This window comes from Stegodyphus dumicola, chromosome X2 (genome assembly GCF_044657685.1).
Source record: "Stegodyphus dumicola isolate Sdum_Otavi_A_Nest chromosome X2, ASM4465768v1".
Classification (NCBI taxonomy): Eukaryota; Metazoa; Arthropoda; class Arachnida; order Araneae; family Eresidae; genus Stegodyphus; species Stegodyphus dumicola.
The window spans coordinates 125,454,067-125,478,405 of NC_140781.1; the positions used below are offsets into that span (position 1 = coordinate 125,454,067).

At 33.9% G+C, this 24,339-nt stretch overlaps 1 protein-coding gene across 1 annotated transcript in view; it reads right to left on the reverse strand.

The window, feature by feature from the left end:
- Nucleotides 1-24,339, reverse strand: part of LOC118195330 (mitochondrial sodium/calcium exchanger protein-like) — a 119,140-nt gene that overhangs the window by 18,698 nt on the left and 76,103 nt on the right. The window contains exons 8-12 of the mRNA XM_035366631.2: nucleotides 13,278-13,373; nucleotides 13,090-13,191; nucleotides 10,607-10,738; nucleotides 9,364-9,533; nucleotides 1,164-1,296 (exon numbers count right to left, since the gene is read on the reverse strand). Of these exons, the coding sequence (XP_035222522.1) occupies nucleotides 1,164-1,296; nucleotides 9,364-9,533; nucleotides 10,607-10,738; nucleotides 13,090-13,191; nucleotides 13,278-13,373 (633 nt within the window). The remainder of the gene's footprint in view (nucleotides 1-1,163; nucleotides 1,297-9,363; nucleotides 9,534-10,606; nucleotides 10,739-13,089; nucleotides 13,192-13,277; nucleotides 13,374-24,339) is intronic.

A 24,339-nucleotide genomic window follows, 5' to 3' on the forward strand; every position in this document is an offset into this window, starting at 1 on the left:
TAAAAGTAAATTAATTAAAAAATAAAATCAATAATCATTAAATATTAAATAATAAATGATAGTTGAAACCTGTCTTAAGGAGCAGCAGAAAGAATTATCAAAGAATTGCTTCTAGATGAATAGCAAAGGAAAATATTCCAAGAAACTTTATTTTAAATTTAAAATAAAATAAAAGAAAAGAAACTGAGTGAGAATATATTAATACAAAATTTAAAGTTTTTTAAAGTAAAAAGTGTTTAGAAATTTTAAAAGACATTTAGATTTTTTTAGTCTGATTTGCCTTCTATGTAAATTTCAGATTGTTGTTGACTTCCTTCATGGCCTAGAAATTTTAATGATTCAATGTGTATAAATTATATTATGCAATATGTTTGCTTGAAAATGTGTAAAAGTGACCTTTTACAACAAAACATTATTTAATTTTTATTGGAGGGTAGCAAAACAATATTCGCCTAAAAAGTCGGATGTACTTTTATGGCGATTTTGCTGTTTATATCACTTAACATTTTGGCTACACATTATAGCCGGTGGTGATTTACTGGTCATTCAGAAGTTCATCAGTTTTGATGTAGAGAAATAACTTAGTAGAAAGCAAATCAATTGAAATATTTATTAAAACTTACAACTTTTACAAAACTTACAAAATTAAACTCGTGGCCAGTAGAAAAACTAAGTTAAAATTCAAAGATTATCTGCGGCTTGCAGAGACTAAAATGCTTATCTCAATTCCATTAACAGGAATTCAGCAAGCAAATTCTAATGAGTTCGGGCTCTGGTCAAAATGCGTGGCTAAGTAGTAGAACTTAGCTATAAAAGGAAAATCTTAAATCGAAGCAGTACGATTAAAATTGTAATAAGATGCAGTTTCTTACAAATGCTTGAAAAAGTATTTTCTTATTAAGTGACATGAAGAGGCTCGAATAAATGTGTAAGACGTAGAAAAATATTATTAAATAGCTAACCTTTTAATGCCTCATGTCATCAATGTGAATGCTAAAATTCGAATAACTGTGTTAATTGTTTTCCGACTAAGGTCAGATTCCTCGTGATCTCTCGTGGAAACCCACAATTTTATAGAACCCATTTATAAAAGTCTGATTTTTACGTAACATGTTATAAATGACTTGGTTTATTCTTCAACCGATGCAAAAAAATTTTCTCACCTCCAAGAGCCAATAATACGAACATAGGAGACGACAGACAGTGAATGATATTCAATGGTCTGCACCAATTATCTTTGTCATTTTCGTAGTCAACAACAGGAACTGTAAGGATCAATAAAAAGCAGACGGGAGCCTGAAACACATAAGAATGGTCAAACAGAAATTTATAAAATGCAAAAGGTACAGTTTTCAATTTGAAATATACTGCCAGAAACATTTACGATATTTGGATGTTATGGAGCTTAAAAATACTATTATTTTTTATAATTAAAAATGCTTTTACTTAGAGACGATTTATTATTTTTGAAAGACTGCAGATTGAAAGAAATATCAGGATGGTAAAGTTTGAAACTTTCTCATTCCGTGGAGAATTATTTTTTCCAAGAACTTCAGGCGATCACTTCCGTTTCTTTAAGAGTGCTTTGTTTAATCACAGGAGGTTTCTTTTTTGAATTACATCATGAACCTCAAAATGATTTTAGTTAGTGAAGGATGAGTATTTTTATCAGACTTTTAAGCTATGCTGCGTATTTTATTAAAGTAAAACAAATCTGTTGTATAATAGCATCAAGTAAAAATAATTATTTTTTTAATTTATAAAAAATTACGCCTCTTGTAACATTTTCAAAGGAAAATTAACGCAGGGAGTAAAAGATAACTACTCTCAGTTCATGTAAACGAAAGAAAAAAAGAATAAATAGTAGGATAATATATAAAAAGTATGTTGAGTGACGACGAAATCAAACTTCGAATAAAGTTATCTAATCTAATGAACTATTTTGAGATATTTGTTAAAGTTCACTTAAACCTCTTATTTATCAGAACATCTTCACTATTAAGTTAACGAAACTGATATACCTACGAGCACAACATAAATACAAAAATATGGACATATAGATATATATTATTTATATTTGTTGTGTCTACGTAGTATATGTAGGCATACCAAGTACGAAAGAGCATCCCTAACCCTTGATTAATAGTGAAGATGTCTGATAAATAAGAGGTTTAAGTGAACTTTAGCAAATGTAATAACACCACAAACGTATGACTTACATCCGTTATCACCATACCGACCTACGTCCGTTAATCACCGAGTCGATGAAGTATCCATGATTTTACTGTAAATTTTAAGAATTAACCTGCTATTTACCGTCTGAGAAATTCATAAAATGGAAATGGTTCTGAAGAAATGTTAATAACAATGATTTGTGCTTAATTCCCAAACAATTTACAGGCTATTTTTTCCTTCGAGATGTTTCCAAAAACACTTTTACATTTTAAGATGAAAAAAAATTCATCTTAGGGAAACTTCAGCTCATCTTAAATCATAAAAGTTCGTTTTACTATTTGTATTTTGAGACCTACCATCAAACATGTGGAGATCAGGATAAATAACCTAACTATGACACTAAGATATCTGAATACCCTTCGGAGAGAATAACAGTGGCTGTCCTCTCTTTCATTCTGTTTTAAAATCATGGCAATCTAAATTATATATTCTCTTGCCCAAGTATTAGTAATTTATCCTATTTAAGTGAGTGAACGGAACGCAAACAAAAGGGTTTTCGGGTAAAAAGTCCCTGCATATGAACATTCTCCAAACAGGCCCTACCTATTCATAATCTTGTTGTTGCAAAATGATCGCCGAAGATCTAAGACATAGTATGTTTTTTCTTGAGGTCTGATGTTTTCTAAAATGATCTTCACTACAGTTTTATAATCAGTAGATGAGAAGAAACCTGCCTGCTTGAAACTGTAAATTCCCCTAAAAGCAAGTTCTTCAGACTATGGATGATACTGAAATTAAGATTAGCTGACGATACTGAAATTAATATAGCTTCGGTCTGTTAGAAATCTCTTTCCAGTCAGCGAACTTTCGACAACCCGACAAATAATTACTTTGTAGGGATTTATATTTATTTTTACTAACCAGTTAAGTTTAAATTTACGCTTTCCTATTGTCGCTGCTAAGCACGAACCTCATGAACTGAGGACTAAAATAAAACCAGAGAGATTTAGAGTCAAAACGAGAACGAAGGGGATGCAGCCATGATTGCTGCTTTACGTGGATGAAAGGAAGAGATGCAGCCATGAATGCTGCTTACGTATTTATAATTTTATATGTTTCTATCAGTTAAGTTCTTTTGTAAGTACTAATAAAGTGCGTTTGTAGTGTGAAATGAAGCCTCCCATTTTTCGACTATATTAGTTCATTTTGGAATGGATTACTTCCCATTTTTAGAGTGCTTCAATCAAGCCGCCCACCACGAAGAAGGCAAAAGGGTAAGTTTACCTTTCGACATATTTTATGGATCTCCTAAAATATTTAATGGTGCCCTCGGGCGGACGGGCTTGAAGGATTTATTTAATTGTATTATTGCATGATTATTTATAAGCTCTAAAAATGGAAGGGCTAAAGAAATACGTACTCCTTTAAGAAGTGTTTTTACATGAATATTTAATAAATTGGAAAACTGTTAAGGAAAAGAAGTACGTGATGTAGAGGAAATCGAAATCCTAATGAAACAGACGAGAAATGGTCACAGCTTGATTTGGTAGAAAAAGAAATTATAAAATTGTTATATGATTATCCTAAATGTTTTCAAAATGCTTTTGATAAACAAATACGAGGGTAGTACAATATAGATTGAAAAATATGTGAGGCTTAGAACTAAGGTACGAAGAATAACGAGTAATACTAATCCTGGGAATAATAGCACTCTTAATGCTACAGTTCAAAACAGGAAGTTTAAACTGGCAAAAATCGAAATCAAGAAATTCAGTGGTGATGTTAAGGAATGGTTGGGCTACTGGGGTTAATTTAAGAAAATTCACGATGATCCAGAAATTCCACCTGAAGATAAATTTCAATATTTATTTCAAGCCACTGTTAAAGTTTGACGTGCAAGAGATATCGTTGATGGCCCCTCCCCGTCGGCAGACAATTATTACCAAGTAACTAAATGTCTTAAAGCTCGATTCGGCAGAGAGGATCTCCTCATAGAAAGATATGTGAGAGAATTGTTGAGCTTAATTTTGAATAATTCATTGAGCCGAAACAAAGCAACACGTCTCGCGAAGCTGTACGATAAAATTGAAACTCATTTGAGAGCACTCGATACATTAAACGTCACGTCAAACAAATACAAAAGTATGTTATACCCTCTCGTTGAATCTTGTTTGCCGGAAGATGTTATTAGAGTATGAGAAAGAAGCATAGGTTTACGTGAAACTAGTAAATTATCAAATAATCTTACTGCTTTAATGAGCTTTCTGAAATCCGAAGTAGAGGGTGCAGAGAGAATATCGTTGGCAAAGCAAGATTTCGGTTTTGAAAGTAAGGTAAAACATTCTATTTCCCCCCCCCCCCCATCTGCTAGTAAAACGCAAAACATTCCTATTGCCGTTGGACTTTCCGACGCTACAAACACTGCGAAAAATAAACGAATTGTCTGTTTTTTTGTGCAAAGGGTAATCATTTACGAGCATGCAAAGCTGCATTAAAAATGCAACTAAATGATAAGAAAAAATTATTATCGAAGAGATCATGTGGTTTTTTTATGTTGCAGAATCGGGCATAGAACGCGAGACTGCAGGTCTAAAATTATTTGCGAAAATTGCCGCGGCAGACATTGCAGAGTTATGTACAATGAAGAAAAATTGAAGGAATGTAAAGAACAAAAGGAAAATACTTTGGAAGTAAAACAAAATGTGATTAGCGATACAGCGTTAAGTATAGACCATGTACGCGTAAATTCCTTTTACAGACATTGTATATGAGATTACGGAGTACAAATGGAAAAATAATTTGTGGAAATGGTAAAAAATAGAGGAAAAATAATTCGTGCACTCATCGATACGGGCTCTCAACGATTTTATTTAATTAAACGTGACATAAGGGAAATGCAGTACCAGAAAATTAAGGAGGAAAACGTTATTCATAATTTTTTGGTGGTAAAGAACATTCTTAAAAGCATTTTAGATATCGGTATACTTAAGCAGTGTAAATGAGGATTACCACCGCAATTTTGAAGTCCTTGACCAACAAGAAATTTGTTCCGAAATCCCTATTCCGAGGCTAGAAACACTTGTTAAAGAACTTTATGATAATGATATTGTTATGACTAATGGATTAATCCTTGGGAAAGCTGAATCATCAGAAACTGATCTGTTAATAGGGGATGACGCAGCGGGTAAACTCTTTAATGGCGAAGTAATACATTTGTCATGCTGACTGGTGTCTATCGGAACACTGTTAGGATGGACTTTAATGGGAAAAAAACCTTATCTTGTAGATACTGTTGCTAATTCTGCCATGATAGTGACAAATCTGCTTGTTAATGATACCACGCTCTCAGAACTGTAGAGACTTGATGTTATTAGAATAATAAATCCGGTTACATAGACGACGAGAGAGGAAAGGGATTTGCAAGCAAAATTGCAGTACCAAAATTCTGTATCTCTAAACGAAGAGGGGCGTTATGAAGTCGTACTTCCGTGGGCGAAGAATCATGTACCACTTCCCACCCACAAGGATTTAACTTTGAAGCGTTTATAGTTTACCACCCATAAACTTCTATCACAGAATTTATTTTTTGATACAATGCAGTTTTTAACGACTAGTGTAATTTAGGGGAGATCCAAGAATTCAAAGAAAATGTATTTTCGCATACACCGGTGATCAAAGAAAATAGCTCAACGTCAATTTGACCGATGTCTGATGCGTCTGCGAGGAAACAATCGTCTCCCTCTCTAAATCAGTGTTTGAAGTGTGGTCCAAATTTGATAGAACTAGTTCCTTCTCTTCTGTTGAGATTTCGTGAAGGCAAGTTTGCTACTGTAGCAGACATTGAGAAGGCTTTCTTAGAGATCAGCGTCAAGCCTCAAGATAGAGATTGGCTTTGATTTTTCTGGTGGAATGATGAGAAAGAAAAGAAAACGAAAATATTTCGTCACACTAGAGTTGTATTTGTGGTTAAGGGTAGTCCTTTCCTTTTGGCAGCTGTTATAGAATTCCATTTACAAAAATACATGAAAAATTCTCAACATGATACGTAGATGATAGCTAAACTCTTGCATAGCTTCTACGTAGATAACGTTGTTGCCAGTTTTGGATAATGAATCCAAGATGATCCAATTCATTGAAAAATCTCGAGAATTAATGTATGAAGGAAAGTTTAACCTTCGAGGTTGTTTATTTAACGGAGATAACTTGAAACAGGAGACTATTCCACCCGTATTGGGCCTGTTATAGAACTCTTAGAAAGATAATTTAACTTTGAGTCTGAATTGGTTAGACGATTTAGAAATGAATGTAATAACGAAGAGAACAATTCTCGCTGTAACACACAAAATATATGATCGTATTGGAGTTGTGAGTTCTGTTCTCTTGTATCCCAAAATATTGTTGCAGAAATTATGGAAAATAGGAATTTCTTGGGATACTGAAGTCGACGAGAGTACAAAACAAAACTTTGTGAATTGGTATAAAGGCCTTTTTCTCTTAAAAGAAATCTCACTCCTACGTTGGGTACACTCCGGCAAGGACAATAGGAAATTCTGCAGCATTCACACTTTCTGTGATCCCAGTAGCAATGCGTATGCTGCTGCAGTTTTCTTGGGAACTACGAAGAATTCTGGGTTTGAAGTTCATCTGTTGGCATCGAAATCTAGAGTAGCTCCTGTGAAGTCTATCACAATTCCTCATCTGGAATTGATAGCTGCCACGATAGAAGCCAGACTGTGCTCTCCCGTTTTAAATGGTTTACAATGGCAAAATGTAGAAATGCATTTTGGGACGGATTCTACAATAGTTTTGACGTGAATTGAAAAAGAAGAGATCGTCTGGACTGTCTTTGTGGAAAACAGAGTCAGGGAGATTAGGAAACTGACGGATCCAAATGCGTGGAAACATATTGCTGGAACAAAAACCCAGCTGACCTTCCATCAAGAGGTTGCACCGCCAAGAAACTTGTGCCAGTTAGATGGTGGGAGGGCCCCAATCGGCTCAAGAAAAATCAGGAAGAATGGCCAAAATAAAGATTGGATTATAATCTTGAAGATATAACTCCTGAAATGAGAAAAAGCGTAACGAAAACTCATTCAAGCATAGAAACTGAAGTAAACCTCCACAGAATTTCATCATACGGAAAACTCATTAGAATAGTTGCTTGGAGTTTTAGATTTAACTTTCATCTAAGATCTAAAGCTTCGTCATGCTCTGGTGAACTAACTGTAAACGAAATCAGTGAAACGGAACTTATCGTTTTGTGAACTGTCCAACGAGAAGAATTTCCTGATGGAATAAATGATCAACGAATAAAACCTCTTCGTCCAGTACATGAGGAAAAAGGATTAATAAGAGTACGAACACAGATCATCAGCAGAAAAGCTAAGAAAAATTTTCTGTTACCAATAATACTGCCATCAAAGCATAGAACTGTGCATATACTTATCGTATATAAACATAAGGAACTCGGGCATTCAGGGGTGCAAATATTAATAAATCACCTTCGAGAAAATTATTGGATTTTGCAAAGTCGCAAAACGATTCGACAAGTTATCTTAAAAAGCCATTTTTTTGCCTGAAGATCGAGTAAAGGAAGCTGCTGTATTTGAGGTCACAGGTGTTGATCTTGCAGGGCCATTGTAGCCTGGAAACAAAGTCCTGGATAGTTCTATTCACTTGCGCCATGTAGCGGGCTGTGCATAGGGAGCTAATAACAGCTTTAATAGCGGAATCCTTCCTGCTGCCATTGAGAAGATTTATAGCACGCAGAGGCAGACCGACCATTATTTATTCCGATAATGGAAATAGTTTTGCGAAAGCTCACAGTGAACTCTGCAAAGTTGACTGGAAGGAAATAGAGGCTGAATCTACACTGAAGATGATAACATAGAAATTCATTACCTCATCAGCTCCTTGGTGGGGCGGATGGTTGGAGCGATTGATCGGCATGGTCAAACAGATTTTGCGAAGAGTATTAGGTCAGGCTTATTTTAATTATGAAGAACTGAGTGCAGTGTTGTACTATAATGAAAGTCTGATAAATTCACGATCTTTGACGTACTTGTCTGAAGATGCTAACGACTTAATTGCTCTCTGTCCTTCGATGTTCTTACATGAGAACAAAGAAAGTGAAATACCAGACATTGACAACATTGATGCTACTTATATGCGTAAAAAACATCTTTATATGCAGAGAATACGCGGAGATCTACGGAAACGATTTCGACTAGAATATCTTGGACATCTAAAACACGCTAATCTTTCTAAAAGAATTCCAAACCGATTTCTATGGGAGATATAGTACTCATCGGTTCTGATAACCTGAAGGGTCTTCAGTGGTCAATAGCACGAGTTGGCGAAGTCAAACATGGAAAAGATGAGATTGGCTTCGATTGGAAAAGATGGTACTGTGAGAATTGTAAAATTGAAAACAAAATCCAGCATTGCCACAAGACCTATACAAAGTGTTTATCCTTTACAGCTTTAATCATGTGAAACAGTATCGAATATATTTATTGACATTTTATTGAACTATGAAACACATCAATATTATATAGGAAAAATATACCGCGTATACTTTTTTATATCTGGCGAAATGTTTTTAGAGCAAACTATTCCACAAAGAACTCACGAAACAACAGTTTGAAGTGAACGGCATTGAAATGCGTGAACAGATTATCGTATTTGGGATTTAGATTCAACAAAAGTTCTTTAGGGTGTTATTGAGGTCTGTGAGTCCGGTTTTCCATAAATGCCGATAAAAGGTTTAACTTATTGATGCTATCAAGAAAGCTCAAATCTTAAAATAAAGACAAGGGGCTCATTCAACCCCTCAATAATCTAATAGATTATTATTCAACTCTCAACAATATGATAAGTGTATTATTAAGTCATATTATGGAAAAGTAATTTAAATTATTAGCTGACTTAAATTCAGCATACGCATGCATATATTTCAGTAAATATAATTTCTAAATGACGGCAGTGTATTTTAAAATTCAGAATTATGGAGAGTAGCTCAAAAAGGAGACTTCTTTTTCAACGCTGACAAAAGTCATGTGTATAGCTGACACTGGTATATCATAATAATGCCGTATTTACTTGTTAAGCATTAACTGTCACACGAATCGCACAGTTTTAAGTCAATAATAATAACCAAAAACTTTCACTTGATTACTGCACACTCACCTTAACTATTTCGAGAACTTTAGATAAAAGACTTCTTTCTGGCCATGCTTCAATGTCAACTGGAGAAACTTGAAACAAGAATTCTCTCAACGTTGTTGTTTCTCCGCTTGAAGTTAAAAGGCTAGAGAGACTAGTTTTGGAAATTTGACTATCCAGAGGCGGCGGATGGCCTGTTTTAAAAAGCGAACATATTAAAAATATCACAGATAATTCCAGTTGCCAGTAAATACGGAGTAAACAAATGCATTTTTGGCAACAATTAAAAAGAACTACCATTTATACTTTATGTAATATAAACATCTAATGGTTGTTAAAAAGTTAAAAGGATATTTTTTTTAAAATAACAAATATGAACTGAACCATTTCTCGAATCTGTGAAATTCGTCTACAGAACTTTGTTCCGGTTTGAAAAATCTCATTGATTGATGTCAGTTAAAATGAGGTCTTTTAGATGACGGATTGAGATGGAAAGCCATCGGTAGGCCTGAATCTAGCCAGTCTCAAGCAGAAGTCTCAAGGTGGACTTCATTGTTAGCAGCTAATTTACTCAGCCAGGCATTGAGCACAAAGATTCCTACAGGATAGTTATAAATTTAGTAGCGGAGTACGAAAATAACTACTGTATCTTCAGTTCGGAAAGTGGTGTTGTAAGTGATTTACCATTTTGGAGAATAAAATAACAAATGTAAGTTACATTTTCAACTTTATAAGAAAAGCAATTGAATTAAGGGAAAAAACATTAAACGGAAGTCTAAGAACTGGAAATTTTCTTAAAGAACTTTATGATGTATTGAAGAAATGGCAACGATTTTCGAGCAAAATAGCCATTATACTTATATTTTGACTTCATTAATAAAGAATCAGTATTCCCTTAGTAAGTTTTAAACACCATGGAATTTTTCCGATAACTTTTTCACGTTTCTGAAATGCAGAATACATTGTTAGAAGAAATACTAAATTTTCAGAAGTTACTTGCCTCCATTAAGAATTTTAGTGCATACCATTATCCACATTGGAAATGAATTATAATACTAATTCTTAAGATATAAAAATATTTATACTTAGCTCTATTAATTTTCAAGCAATATTTTTTACTAACTACGCTTAGATTAAAAATTTATATATAGAACAAATTGCATAATCATGTTATTTGTTAAAACTGTAACATTTTAAATATGATTTCTATAAAGAACACACTAATGTTATTATAAAAATAAATAAGGAAACTGAAATTGGAACCAACCATTTTTGTACGCAGGATTCTGATGACTATCCACAGACTGTGTAAGTGCTTTGATCACATGTTCATGGTGAGAATGAGAAGAGGATACTCTCTTTTTTGTGGGGCTGGAGATGCTACCACGAAAACTAAACCCTATCCAAAAATAAATAAATAAATAAATAAAAATAAAAAAATAAAAGTGCACTTTAATTAGAATATGCAAGCAATATATATAATTATGGTTAAGTCTGATAATTAAAGTGCAAATGAATGTAAAAAAAAAATGAAATATAGCAAAATCTGAATATTCGTCAGCAGTTTTATACTGTGCTTTCTGGTGAACGTCCAGCAAGCTTAATGCATATCATAAAGTTTTAATAACTGGAAGTAGTTTATAGTAAATGCATAGCACAGCTTGTACCTCAAGTATCATTGTATCCTTTTGCAAAGATGATATAGGGGTAAAAGTATAAGAGAATTTGCTGGAGGTAATTTTGCTTTCACCAAAGTACTGTTGAAGAAACAACATCTACTAATTTCGAGGAAAGATATTCAAAAATATAGTACTTCATAAAATAACATTTTAATAATTTAAATATCGCAAATATTCATTGTAGCTTCAAAATTCTTCAATGGGGATAAATTTTGATAAGGATAAGCAAGTATATGTTTTAAATTCATTTACGTCAACAGTCTGGAAAACAGGCTGATAAAATTTGTGAGTAGTGAATTGATGATGACTGATGGAAATAAGGAAAAACCAAAATATTTGAAAGGTACAGTAATACGTTGACTTACGTGAACTTGAAGTTACCCGGCTCATTTATTATGACCTCCTTCGGTTCCCTATACAGTTCAGTGTACTATATGCCATATGAATCGTCGGAAAATCTTGAAATGCAGTTTCCCCCAAATGCTTGAATAGTTGTCTGGAAGAAAATTTGCTATTCTTCGTCAAACGCGAGATGAAAACAACGGCAGAAACTGATCAACTTACTCATGTAATAGAAGAAGCTGTGAGTATTGCCAGACAATAAGATTTAGAAGTTGATGATGATGACGTCAGCAAGATGTTCGACTCATATAGCAAATAACTGAAAATCGATGACCTTATAGAGATAAGTAAGTAAATCGCTAATGATGTAACCGACTTTTCAGAACCAGATCTATTGGCGGCTCAATTTAAAAATGGATACAAATTTAGAAGAACATAGATTCTAATAAGGAACGCGTTCTAGGTATAAGGGAAGGAATAAAAAAATATTAACTTGTTATGAAAAAGTTTTAACATAATAAAAAAAGCGATTAAGGCATAAGAAAAAATTTTGAATTTTATGAAGCTATAAACATCGAAATAACTCCATTTTTTGCAGCACATTTATTTTAATATGTTTCGCATTATTATGCAGGAAAACTACATTCTTTATTACATACGTTTCTTCCCAAGTAAGCGCTTTTTAAGCCTCTGGTTCCATTTAATTAGAATTCATATATGTTTTTATATACGAAGACGTCGACTTACGCATTTGTTTTTCGTCGGTCCTGCCTATTATGTATCTTTGGGGTATTACTGTTTAGAATCTCAGAGAAATAGAAAAGCATTTCTTAGTATTGAAATATGATATATTTCTATATAATACTAACCTGAGCCTCAAATATCTCTTTAAATCTATAAACAACATTATAGCATGAATTGCTGAAATTTACCAAGACTCATGAACATCCATTGTTATTTGGACATGTGTAAAAATGGGTTTTCTTCAGGCATTCTTTAAAATGGCATGTAGTTTTGAGCCTTTATAAGTACCCGGCAACCTTCAAAGTAAAGAAAACATTACAAGAATATAGAGAGATTTATGATTGAATCTCAAGCATTCTTATATAATCATGGCAGTCAAATATACATATAATTTTGACCCAATAGAAATGGCTGAAAAATAAAGTTATGAGTATTAGTTTAAGGTTAGCTTAAGATCCACGGTAAGCAAAATAGTTAGCAAAAGAAAGAAATAAAATTCTGTCTCAGTAATTCCTTATTCACAGCTTTGAATCTTTCAGTACTTTGAAAATTCTTTCTGCTTTTCAATTACCATTAATATTGAAACAAAATACATATGGCTTTTAAGCTGAAATTTCTCCGACTGAAAACTCACCGTGGTTTTCCATGGCTTCTTAGCCTATTTCTGGCTTAACAAAAGCGATATTTTGCTTTGCGTTCAGTGACGTGTCAATGTACGTACGATTATTCTATTACGCATTTCTCTTGCAGGTTGACTGCGTTATCGATTTTTTCCGCTACGTTTTGTTTCGACTAAACAGTCATCCGATATTTTTGTACTGTGTTGGAATTCCGAAATGATTTGTCAACTTATTTAATTTATTTTGTGTTATGATAAGGTAACATGCTTTTTTAGATAGAAATTAAATTTAAAAGTATCCATTACTGTATTACTTCATCCGTGTAGAAGCTCGCATAAAAGAAGGTTAAAAAAAACTATATATACTTCGTAAGACTACTCCTGCGGCTTCGGGATCATCATCTTCGCCACTTGGCTTAAAAGTCACTTGGCTCTTCTCATCAGGTGTTGGAGGTTCAACTTCGATCTCTATGGAAAAAGTATCTACTCTTAGCTCCTCTATTCGAAAAATTGGAGGGTGAATAGCAATATTTAAAACAAAAATCCATACTTACCAGGAACTTTAGGTGGTGTTTTGTCTCGGTACTTGTTATAAATTATTCGACTTATAATAACCACCAATATATACAGGATATAAAGTGCTATGAACCCTGCATAAAAATATTACGGTTAAAATCAGCATTAATTAGTAACTAACATTAGTAACTAATATAATTTGGCATTCAATTATCAGAAATATTTTTACACCATTGGAAAGATAATGTTTAATTGCAATTTTCATTCTTTAAATATTTCTTCGAAAAATCATCAGATACATCTAATGAGAGAATTGTTACGATAACTGCCATATGTTTTATATGTTTTCTTAGTTAATCATTAACACAAGAACTGCATCTTCAGCATTAATAACTTATCAAGTAATTCATATGATAACTACATTATCTTCAATATATTTTTGTGTAATGAATCCAAGTAAATTGTCAACAATAAAATAATTTTCTCCCGTAGATTTGGGTCTTTTATCATGAAATTCTCTGGTGATGTGCGTGTAACCATACAGAAAACTAGAGTTGTTACCTGAAATATACAGCACATTAAACAATAAATTTTATTTCTAATCAAGATTTTAGAATACTGGATTGAAAACCCACTTTCACGCAAGTATTACAGATGATAAGGCGGCTCCGTAACAAAATCAAAACTCTTGTCCTAGACAATAATTAGTCCTTTTTAAGATAGGCCTCGCTTACACAAATTGGCCTTAAAATATTGTATTACTTATCATATTTGAAGAATTATTTACTATTTTTATAGCAAAATGGCATTTTTAAGCAGGGAAAAAAAGCCTACAGAAATTGTAGCAATTTTTTTTATCAATTCCAGCTGCGAATTTATTAGTGTGATCAGTATATATGCGTCATGAAATACAATATCCATATCAGGTAATATAGCCAAGCTTCAGTAAATATCAGTGAAAGCATTATTTTCACGATTATCGAGGACTAATGACTGAGCTTAAGCTGACACATCATTCAGAAAAGGGAGACTTTCTATCGTCAGATCTGAACAAAATTTAAAGGCAGTTTCATAGCTACTGTGAATGAATTTCCCTCTTGCTTAAGGGACTGAAGCCAATTCGTTCACATTCACAACATGAACGAGATATATGACAAAACATAAGTTCAAAATAAAATTCCTTTCATGTCCATAAAATTCCTTATGGGGCTTTTATTTTCCTAGCCGTTGTTCGTAGATACGTACTGCAAATTATATATGTTTTTAACGAGGAAGTATTCACGTTATGTGTTTTTTAACTCAAACAAATCCGTTTTGCAAAAATTACGAAATTTAATTTTTTTTACCGTCCACGATGTTTATAATTATATGTAGTAAAATTTTATAGGTATATCAAAAATAAACATAAAACGATTTTGATTTCCATGCAACAAAAATTGGTCGAGGAGTTTAATTTTAAAATTTGCGACAACTTTTTATTTTCAAGAAACCTAAAGCAATCACTGTCGCTCTCTTTGAGGGGATTAATTAAAAAATAAATTGGGTTAATTCGAGTTTGTTCCCCCCGTTTAATGAGGTTCAGTGATACTCTTTTTCAATTTACTATCGCGTTACATTAATTAATTTATATTTTTATTTTATACATTTGGTAAGCTGAAAGCACTTTCGGACAAGTAATTTATAAGTTTTCAAATGCTAAAAATATATTAATAAAATTCGCTCGCAGTTTTAGTGCTTTAGTCTTAGTACATAATCTAATTGTCATAAAAAATTATTGGACTAGAAATGTTCTCCATTTTTAATGTATGAAAATATTATTATGAGTTGGCCATATATCAAGACTTAAAGTCTGCAAAAATCTGCATTGCTCAAAATGTTTTACGACAGTTTTCATATTGATGCTTGTCATTTAATCTGTTAGCGTCAGAAACAATTTTGAAACTCATATTTTATTTTAATAACATACACATTTTAAAATCCCGCTCTTCAGTTTGCATACGACCTTTGAAGTTTCAAGTAACGTGAACTCAAACTTTAAACGAAATAACATGGTTAAATTTTGTTGTATGGAAGTCAAACTTTTTGTCTTTTATTTTTCAGAATGAGAATAAATGTTTGCTAATTATAACTGTAGGGACCAGGAGGTCTGTATACTAGGTTATAAATCGTAATTTTTTACAAAATTGAGCACTTGAAATACAGGTTGTGTTTAAAATATTTTTCTAATTGGAAGACTACAGTTAGGACCAACGACAGTGAGAATAATGTCTATGTCTAAAGACTTTCATAGACATGCTGTATACTATGAAGATTATTAGCGGAATCTCTGAGCTGATTTAAAGGCTCTGACATTGTTAAAAAGAAGGAGTTACCAAATAGTGTTGTATTTTATGCAAAACAAGAACAGAAGAACAAGAGACAACCATTACTTCACAAGAAATGGCCTTATAAACAGACTGCATTTAGTGAAACATGTGGCTATATGAAACTTAATAGACAGCAGAAGGATTTTTTTAGCTTTAGCTTCGTAGGAAAAGGAACCTTCTTAAACTGTTTGTTATAAAAGGAGACAGATTCGCTACAAAATGAGCAGAACTGCTAGAGTAGTGATAAAAAGAATTTTTTTTCCGGGGCACATATTTAGGGGCATTTTCGGGGGGATAGCTTAAAAGAATAGAGAAAGTATCCCACGATGTATTTCAAAAAATTGCAGCGACTTCGGGGAAATAAACAGTTTGAAAATCATGAAAATATGTGGAGGAATTTCTTTTGACCTACTAAACTTTGAACTCAAAATTTATAACTCAAGATATATTTCCTTCACATCTACTTGAAATTTTTCCTGGAAATTTGCTATTTTAGGTAAGCACAGGGAAAGGTTTTATGAAAATACTGCTTATATAGAAAGGAAATGCGATGAAGTCAAATTACAACTGAAATTAATCAGAAAATGTATTATGTCGGTACCAGTAGAGGATACAACGATTATGTTATTAAGTTATAAGGTATTTCTCCCACTTTCCTAGCGTCCTTCGTGGTGTAGTGGTTCTGCACGCTGGGCCGGTATTCCAGAGGTCCGTGGTTCGATTCCCGGCGAAGGCGACTGCTATTTTTCCTCTTGTCTGCTTTCAAAAAATACCTAATGTCTCTACAAAGTGATACTTCTGTAGTATTATGCAACAAGAAAATAAATAATGGACTAATTGTTATATGCAGCAAAAAGTCACTGCAAATAAGCCAATGAGGAAAAAAAAAACTCGTAATATCTCACGAGGACTAACAAGACGTTATATGTAAAATTAAAGACGCAGTTACTATGATCACCCTTCAGGTCAAAGTGATGCAGTAATGATACAGATGTCGCAATACCATAACACTAAAACGCGGTAATATGCATGAACATAAAACTCAGAAACACAAGATCTTTCTTTTCAAACACGGAAAAAGGAACTTTCAGATTTACAAGTATCTTCTTTTAGCAAAGACACTACTATCAAAAGTATACATAACTGGTCCGACATTCGAGTCAATTGTGAAAGCAATTAGCCACCGGGAATGATCATGCCATTCGAAGGAGGGGGAGTAGAGTAGTTCCTGATGAAGAGGAACCTCGTTGTTATGCATTAATTTATTATAAATTCTTACTTCTGAAAGTAGTACTACATAAAGGTCAAATTTTACTAGTTACTAATTACTCTACTTAATTAATCTTTAATTAATTTTGTAATCTTCGTCTAAAACAAAAATGTAAGGAATAAATATGATGTTATGAATACTGAATAAAAATTTTACATATTTAAGGCCTGTTCGTATAATTACTAAAATACAGAACTCGATTGGGCGGGGAGGGAACACAGAGAGAGATAATTTGCTATTGAAAAATGACAGAAAGTAATTTTTACAATGTTTTATCATATAAAGTGATCTAATTTTAAAAGCGGAACATTTCAGAAAGCACTTCTGGTTTAAAAGATGAAGGTTTTTTTTCAGTGCTTTATGCACAGAAATCTCTCTAAGACGACCATTCACAGTTTCATATAATTTCGGCCGTCTATGGAGGTGATTTTATTTTCCGCTACCTTGAAGAACATGTTATGGGTGACGTTCAGTATCGATATTTAATTATGTTGGAAGAAGAACTGGCTGCAAAAGGTTTCACTTTATTAGTCCGCTAAAGGTCTCAAGTCTCATCAAAATGTAAATTTTCCCCAAAACAATGAAAAGGTAGATGCGGGCTATAATTTATTCGTCTCGCGTAGAGTTGTGAGCTCTGAGTAATAGCAATCCCACAAAGAAGACAATGGGTCTCTTTACACTTCTCGAAAGACGGATTACGGAAATAATAAAATAATTTCGTAACTAAATTTTCATAGCTATCAGAAGATTTACTACGAAGCAAATTGCATAGATTGCAAAAGATAATTAAAAGAAAAAAGTAACGTTATACAGTCGATAAAAGTACAGAGTCTCAAAATAAACTGACACAGTTAAAGAAAAAAACAAAATTTCAAGGCTACTTTCTGTCAGTTTCTATCAAAACAAAATTAAGGTCTACTTTTCAATCAATTTGTATCGAAAGAATCAAGTTTATTTTCGATTAATTTCTATCGAAAGATCTTTATTTAAGGCTATTTTCAATCAATTTTTAAGATTGTTAAAGTTTCAGAGTCATTAAGTTTATCGATGCAAAAGATATAAAAAATTTTTAGTGCTTTCCTCAGGATTCGAACACTAGACTTTCCGATTCCTAGCTGAACGTACTTTCAAGTTACATCACGAAAACACTCAGAAATGAAAGAAAAAATATATATGCCCTTCCTTTTAAAGGACGACTGGGGATAAGGGGAGCCTATCGCCAGATGCTTGTGGTGATGAATTATAGTCCGCCTTTTAGTTCCGGCGCCACTTGTAGAGTCATTAGGTTTATCTATGCAGGAGATGTGAAATATGTGCAATGACCTTGCGGGCATTCGAACACCAGACCTGTGCTATCCAGTTACACTACGAAAGTACGCGAAAAAGATGGAGAAAATGCCTTATAATGTAGTTAATTGAAGTAGTCGTGTGGACAAATATCATACGAAACATTATGCAAAGAAATTCATAACCAGGAGCGTAGCTAGAGGAGGGCAAGGGAGGGGCATCTGTCCCCGGGCGCAGAATCCAAGGGGCGCCAAACTGATGTTACGACATTTTAGAATTAAATGTTTTCCATCCTTGGCAAGCAGTAGGGGGCGTGAAATCTTCAGTTGTCCCTGGGCGCTGAAAACCCTAGCTACGACTCTGTGCATAACGGACACATAACTGATTTCATTTTTATTTCAGCATAGAGCAAAAGTTAAAAAAGACAAAATTTCTTAACTAAGGGAACAATTACTCTAATCTGTATAGCAAAGTGGTTAGAAGAAACTGATTGCAAGCCTAAAAATAAGGGTCTGATTTCAACTGCCATGTAAGGCTTAGTTGTGTGTGTCTTCTCCCAAACCTTCGGAGTTTAGAAATGACTTACCCCTGTAGTGCACCTTTGGCAACTTTCTCTGTGATGAGACAGTTGAACAATCAATCAACAGTTTGGACATTCCCAATGAATGCTTTTTAGTAAATATCTGACGAATTAATTAATAAAGTATGATGATCATCTAGCACTGTGATAATAAAAAAAAAAAAAAAACGCGAGGAAAATAATAAATAATTATGCGAAAAATGTAGGGGAAACAAAAATTTCATTTAAAATCAAAGATGGAGAATCTAATACTAGGATTAAATAAACTTTAATAAGTTCTTAGAAAAGCCCCCCAAAAGGGGGGATATTAGCATTTAAAGCTTTATAGTTATTAACCTATTGTCCTATTATTTTGCCTGTACTATTACTTCTACTTTTTCCCTAGGATCTCATAAGGATGCAAATTATTTAATATATTGTATTTCTTCCGGTATTTCCCTCTCCTTTTTTAACTAATTTCATCGTACAAAAGAACGAGAGGAAAAAATTATGCTAGTAATTTAATTTCTTAAGAACACGGTTACAGTAAGAACATAACAAATGAAAATTAGTTACGGGCAAATTACTAGTAACTATCACAATACTATTTCATTAAAAAAAAATCTACATTTCAATAAGACTATGTAACAACATTAGCATTACACTATCTAACGGTAATTGATCCCCAGAGGCACTTCGTATGAATGACTCTTGGCCAAAGCTCTTAAGAGGGACATCGGAGGAACAAAGAAGGGGGGGAGGTGGAAAAAAAACCCCGAATTTCGGAAGATCAAACTCATCAGCAGCAACATACATTGAACTAGAACACAAATAATAGCATTAAGGGGAAATCACACATCTGGAACGTTTCTTAAATGTGAGAACGGCTGCCAAGTCCGTATAGCTTAACGAAGAATCTGCACAAAATACGTTTCTAGAAATAAGTGCAATTGAAAATAAATGGATGGAATACTAATACAGAAATACAAATACAAATTCAATATAATGAATAAAAATAAAAATAATCAAGGAAATACAATTTACCAATAAACTAACTCTCAGTGGAAAAATCTATGTACAGCAGAGGAAGGGGAAAATTATGCGAAAATTTTTTTAATTTTCAGAAGTTAGTGGTGAAAAGCTAGCAGGGAAAATACGCGAGGAAATCCAGTATGTAAGACTTGTTGAGAAAACTTCAAGAGAGAGCCTTTAGCAATGACATCTGACCGTCTTATTATTTTCTCCCAACGTCTAGACTTACTTGAATCAGCTTTAGTCTTTGCTAACCGTGTATGCTCTAGTAAGGGACTGAGAAACTTAGAGCCGTACCTTGTCTTGTGAATAACGTATTAGGTTTAAGGAAATAACACTAAGCTCTTATGTTTTGTTACTGCCACAAGTAGCAGGAGTCTTTTGTTATTACACGAGCTGCGTAAATGTGTGAAACTGAAGAACTAATAAAAAGGTTCGCTTAAAATGCCTTCCAAGTTAGTGTTGCTTTTCTGCAAGACTTAGAACAGGCTGATAAGTCTTGACAAAACCAGAATTTGACAAGTAGTTAGGTTTCGTACCAGAAATATGAAGAAATGTGCTTTGTGGGTGTTTTCAGATGGGTTGCAAAAGCCTTCGCTTTCTTGCTTCAAGATACCAGAAATAATATGCTAAGATAAATTCCAGGTTGCAATATAAAACATGCACATAATTTATTCCTAGTGGAATCTTGAATGTAAAGATTTTTAACACTGAAGCAACTAATGCTTTCCCAGTCAGTCACGTAAATTTTTGGAAATACGCATTGGCAATCGCTGTTTCTAAAAATGTGTATTTTCAGATTATTCAAATATAATGGTTACCCCCCCCGCCAAAAAAAGGAGTTTTATGGGAGTTTTACTGCTATAACTCCCTGAAAAAAATTAGTAGTAATAGAAAACATGGCTGGATTAAATATTATAACATAGAATGCAGGATATTGATAAAGATTTTATTCGGCCAATAACTTTTTTTTTATACAGCATATGATATCGTCTAATGATCTATTATTTTTGACAGCAGACTTTTAGAAATACTCCAATTTACACATGAGACACAGCTGCTTGCACTATACAACTATATCTACAGCTGTAACAGAGGTTTAATGGGTTGCGGGTAAAAATAAAATATACGTAATATGATAGAGTAACACTGACATATTTAAGCGATAAAGTGTATGCGATGCTTGCCTTTATGTTTTCAGAGTATCCTTTATTTAAACTCTCCCCCCCCCAGCTTTTTACTGAGATTTTCGAAACTACAGGAAGAAAAAAATAACGCGTTTGAAATGAATAAATAAATTATTTACTCGAAAATAAGACCCACTTTACATCTGAGGATAAATTTTAAAAGAAATGAAAATGTTGGTGAATATCTGATGAGAGTACGATTGTGATCAGAACTCATTTAATTATGATTAGAATGTAAGCTAAATTAGCCAATTAAATACTATTTTTTACCATGGTATAAAAGAAAAATTTAGAAAAAGTCTGCGACCACATTGTTATCTATTTGCTTTTAGGCATACTAGTGAGCATTATAGTGAATGCAGGCTTAAATTGAAATTGTTCAGCTATACGTGGCTAGAAAAAAAAGGGGATCTTACATTCGAGTAAACACAATAAAGCCGATATTTACAGTGGCTTCTAAAACATGGTAGCTGTAACGTTATTGTTACCTGAAAATATAATTAAATCTGAATTGTACTTTATTTGAAGGGAATTCAGAATGATATAACCTCAAGTTTCTCAATTAATTTTCAAAATGTAACAGCAAAACGGTCAGACGTTGATTAATGCTTATTTTAGTACGTAGCATGTACACACATTAGCAACTATCTGGTTTAATTACCTTAAAGTTACAAATGCTCAAAATGACTATTCTCGCAATTTAAAGAAGATGCAATTCGCGTTCCCTTGATTGCATGCATAATCAATGCTAACTGCCATATAGTTATACATAAATTGCTATTGTGTATGTACACTCATGTCCATAAATTAAGGATAATGCAAAATCAGGCAAAGAAAGAGTTAGAAGGAAAACAAATTTGACTTATTTGTAAAGCTTATTTATTAAACAAAAGGTAAAGAGCAGAAAACGACGCTATATGTTTGATATTATTAAAAGCATTAGCGATTTTTTCTCCCTGGAGCAAATTACAAAAAAAACCTATTTATAAAAAACCAATATTACATAATTGGTATGATTGTTAATACATTGTATGTCTCCCAGACGATGCAATACAATCCGTACAACGCCTAGGCATGTTGAGTATCAAATTATCGATCTCATCTTGGGGGATATTACACCACTCAAAAAGCAATGCTCTCCGAAGTTCCGGTAGACATGTAGGAGGAGGTTGACGGGCTGCAACTCGTCGGCCAAGCATGTCCCACACGTGCTCTACTGGATTTAAGTCTGGTGAGAATACTGGCCAGTCCATACGGGTGATATCCTCCGATTGAAGGCATTCGCTTACGATGTTTGCACGGTGAGGCCGGGCGTTATCATCCATAAACACAAATTGTGCGCCCATGGCGCCCCGAAACAAACGTACATGTTGTTCCAGAATGATGTCCCGATAGATTCGGCTTACCATGGTTCCAATTTGAACATGCAGGTCAATTCTGGAAACCAAAATAATTCCACCCCAAACGAGCACTCCTGCACCACCGTAACGGCGTCGTTCAATGATGTTTTCTTGGTGGTAACGGGTACCTGGAGCTTTCCATATGAAAGTCCGGCGAGAATCAGACTGCAAGCTAAACCTGGACTCATCGGAAAACATCACACAAGCCCATTGTTGCGGTGTCCACAAGGCATGTTCTCTACTCCAGGCTAACCGCAGGCGACAGTGAGTTTCAGTTAGTGGAACGCATCTGACAGGTCTACGAGCATATAGACCAATCTGCCCTAAGCGTCTGTACACGGTCTGCCTTGAAATTGTCGTACTAGGGGCTGAAGAGAGCTGACGAGACAGGTCTGAGGCTGTGCTCCGCCTGTTTCTTTTGGAAGTAACTGCCAAATACCGGTCCTCATTCGGCGTTGTAACTCTGGGGCGACCTGTGCTGTAACGTCTACTCACATTACCATCATCTTGGAATCGTTGCCAAAGCCTGGAGATGACACTCTGGGCAATTCCAAGTTCGTCTGATACTTCCAGTTGGGTACGCCCACATTCCAGACGGCCGATAAGTCTACCACGTAAAAAATCATCCAAATGCGTCCTTTGTGTCATAACTACTCGGTTATTGCACTGAAATGCTTATAAAGCGCCTGCGAACAATTTTACTTCTTTGCCTGTATTCCTTATGTATCACTCTCTTACACTCTCGTCATTGTGAAGTACCATCGGTGTCATCTGGTTACTTCCTGAAATTTGCATATGATTCTTGAAGATGTGTATAGTAATTTTAAAGGTGATACATTTACTTTAAAGTTCGATTTCCGCGTGACTCTAAATTATCCTTAATTTATGGACATGAGTGTATATAATGCTATAAAAATCTAGAGATTGTATCTTATACTTTTACTGATGGGACAACAGAACATGAAAATGAATTGTCATTACAAATCTTGCAATGCTCTTTGGTGTCCTGCATATATATATTTCTTTGATGTATTATAGTATCCATGCTTTTCTATATATTTCTATTCGGCAGAACTCTTATGATTAGAGCAGACCTAAATGCTGAAAGAAATGTTTCAAGAGGAACAAATTTTTATTGTATTGGTACGTTAGCTTCTATTAATTAATAAAAAACATTCAGAAAACTGGAAAAATTTAGTTATGCAGATAGTTTAGGATTATTATATCAATAAATGTTAGTCTAGAATGTAGCAATTCATTTAACTGGATAAACTAGGAGTGCGATTTCTCTTCGAATCAACAAGTGGGACAACTATTATTGAGTGTAGAAAGCCTTATGATGGAGTTCTCTAGTTTAGGTTACCAATAATTTATGAACCCCTCATCTTGTATCACGGGAGCATGCAATTGTGTGAAAGTGACTGAAGATAAACGGAGATCTAATCTTCGAAGATTGGGTTCAGATAATGTCTACAGAGTATCATCGGATGTTATTCGATTTGGAGGGAATCGGGTACTGTTATAATCTCAAACACATAGCTCAAAGATATTACTAAGATAATAATTATATGCGCATTTGGAGTGGCATTCTTGAGTGGACGATATCTTCTGCTTGCAGATGTGAATAAAAGAGAACCTCCAGAATCGAAAATACAGGAAGGATATCATAGACCTATAAGAGTTTTTATTCAGATTATCTATATAAGTAAAACATTCGTGTTACAAGACAGCTGTCTTTCACACCAGTTTCGATTGGGGAAACAATAATTTCAAATAGAGACTGCTGTACTAATGACTTGAACATTTTTTTCTTAATCTAAATTAAATTCGGCATGTATGAGACTCTTCTGGGAGGTATGCTTTATTCCTAAACATCAGCCCGCACAACGAAGAGTTTACAGCTACTTCAAAAGAATAGATTGATCTACTCTCTTTCTTGTCCTAAATCAGATTAAGCACGTGTGGAGGACATGTGTCTGTGATAAAATTTCCATACAAT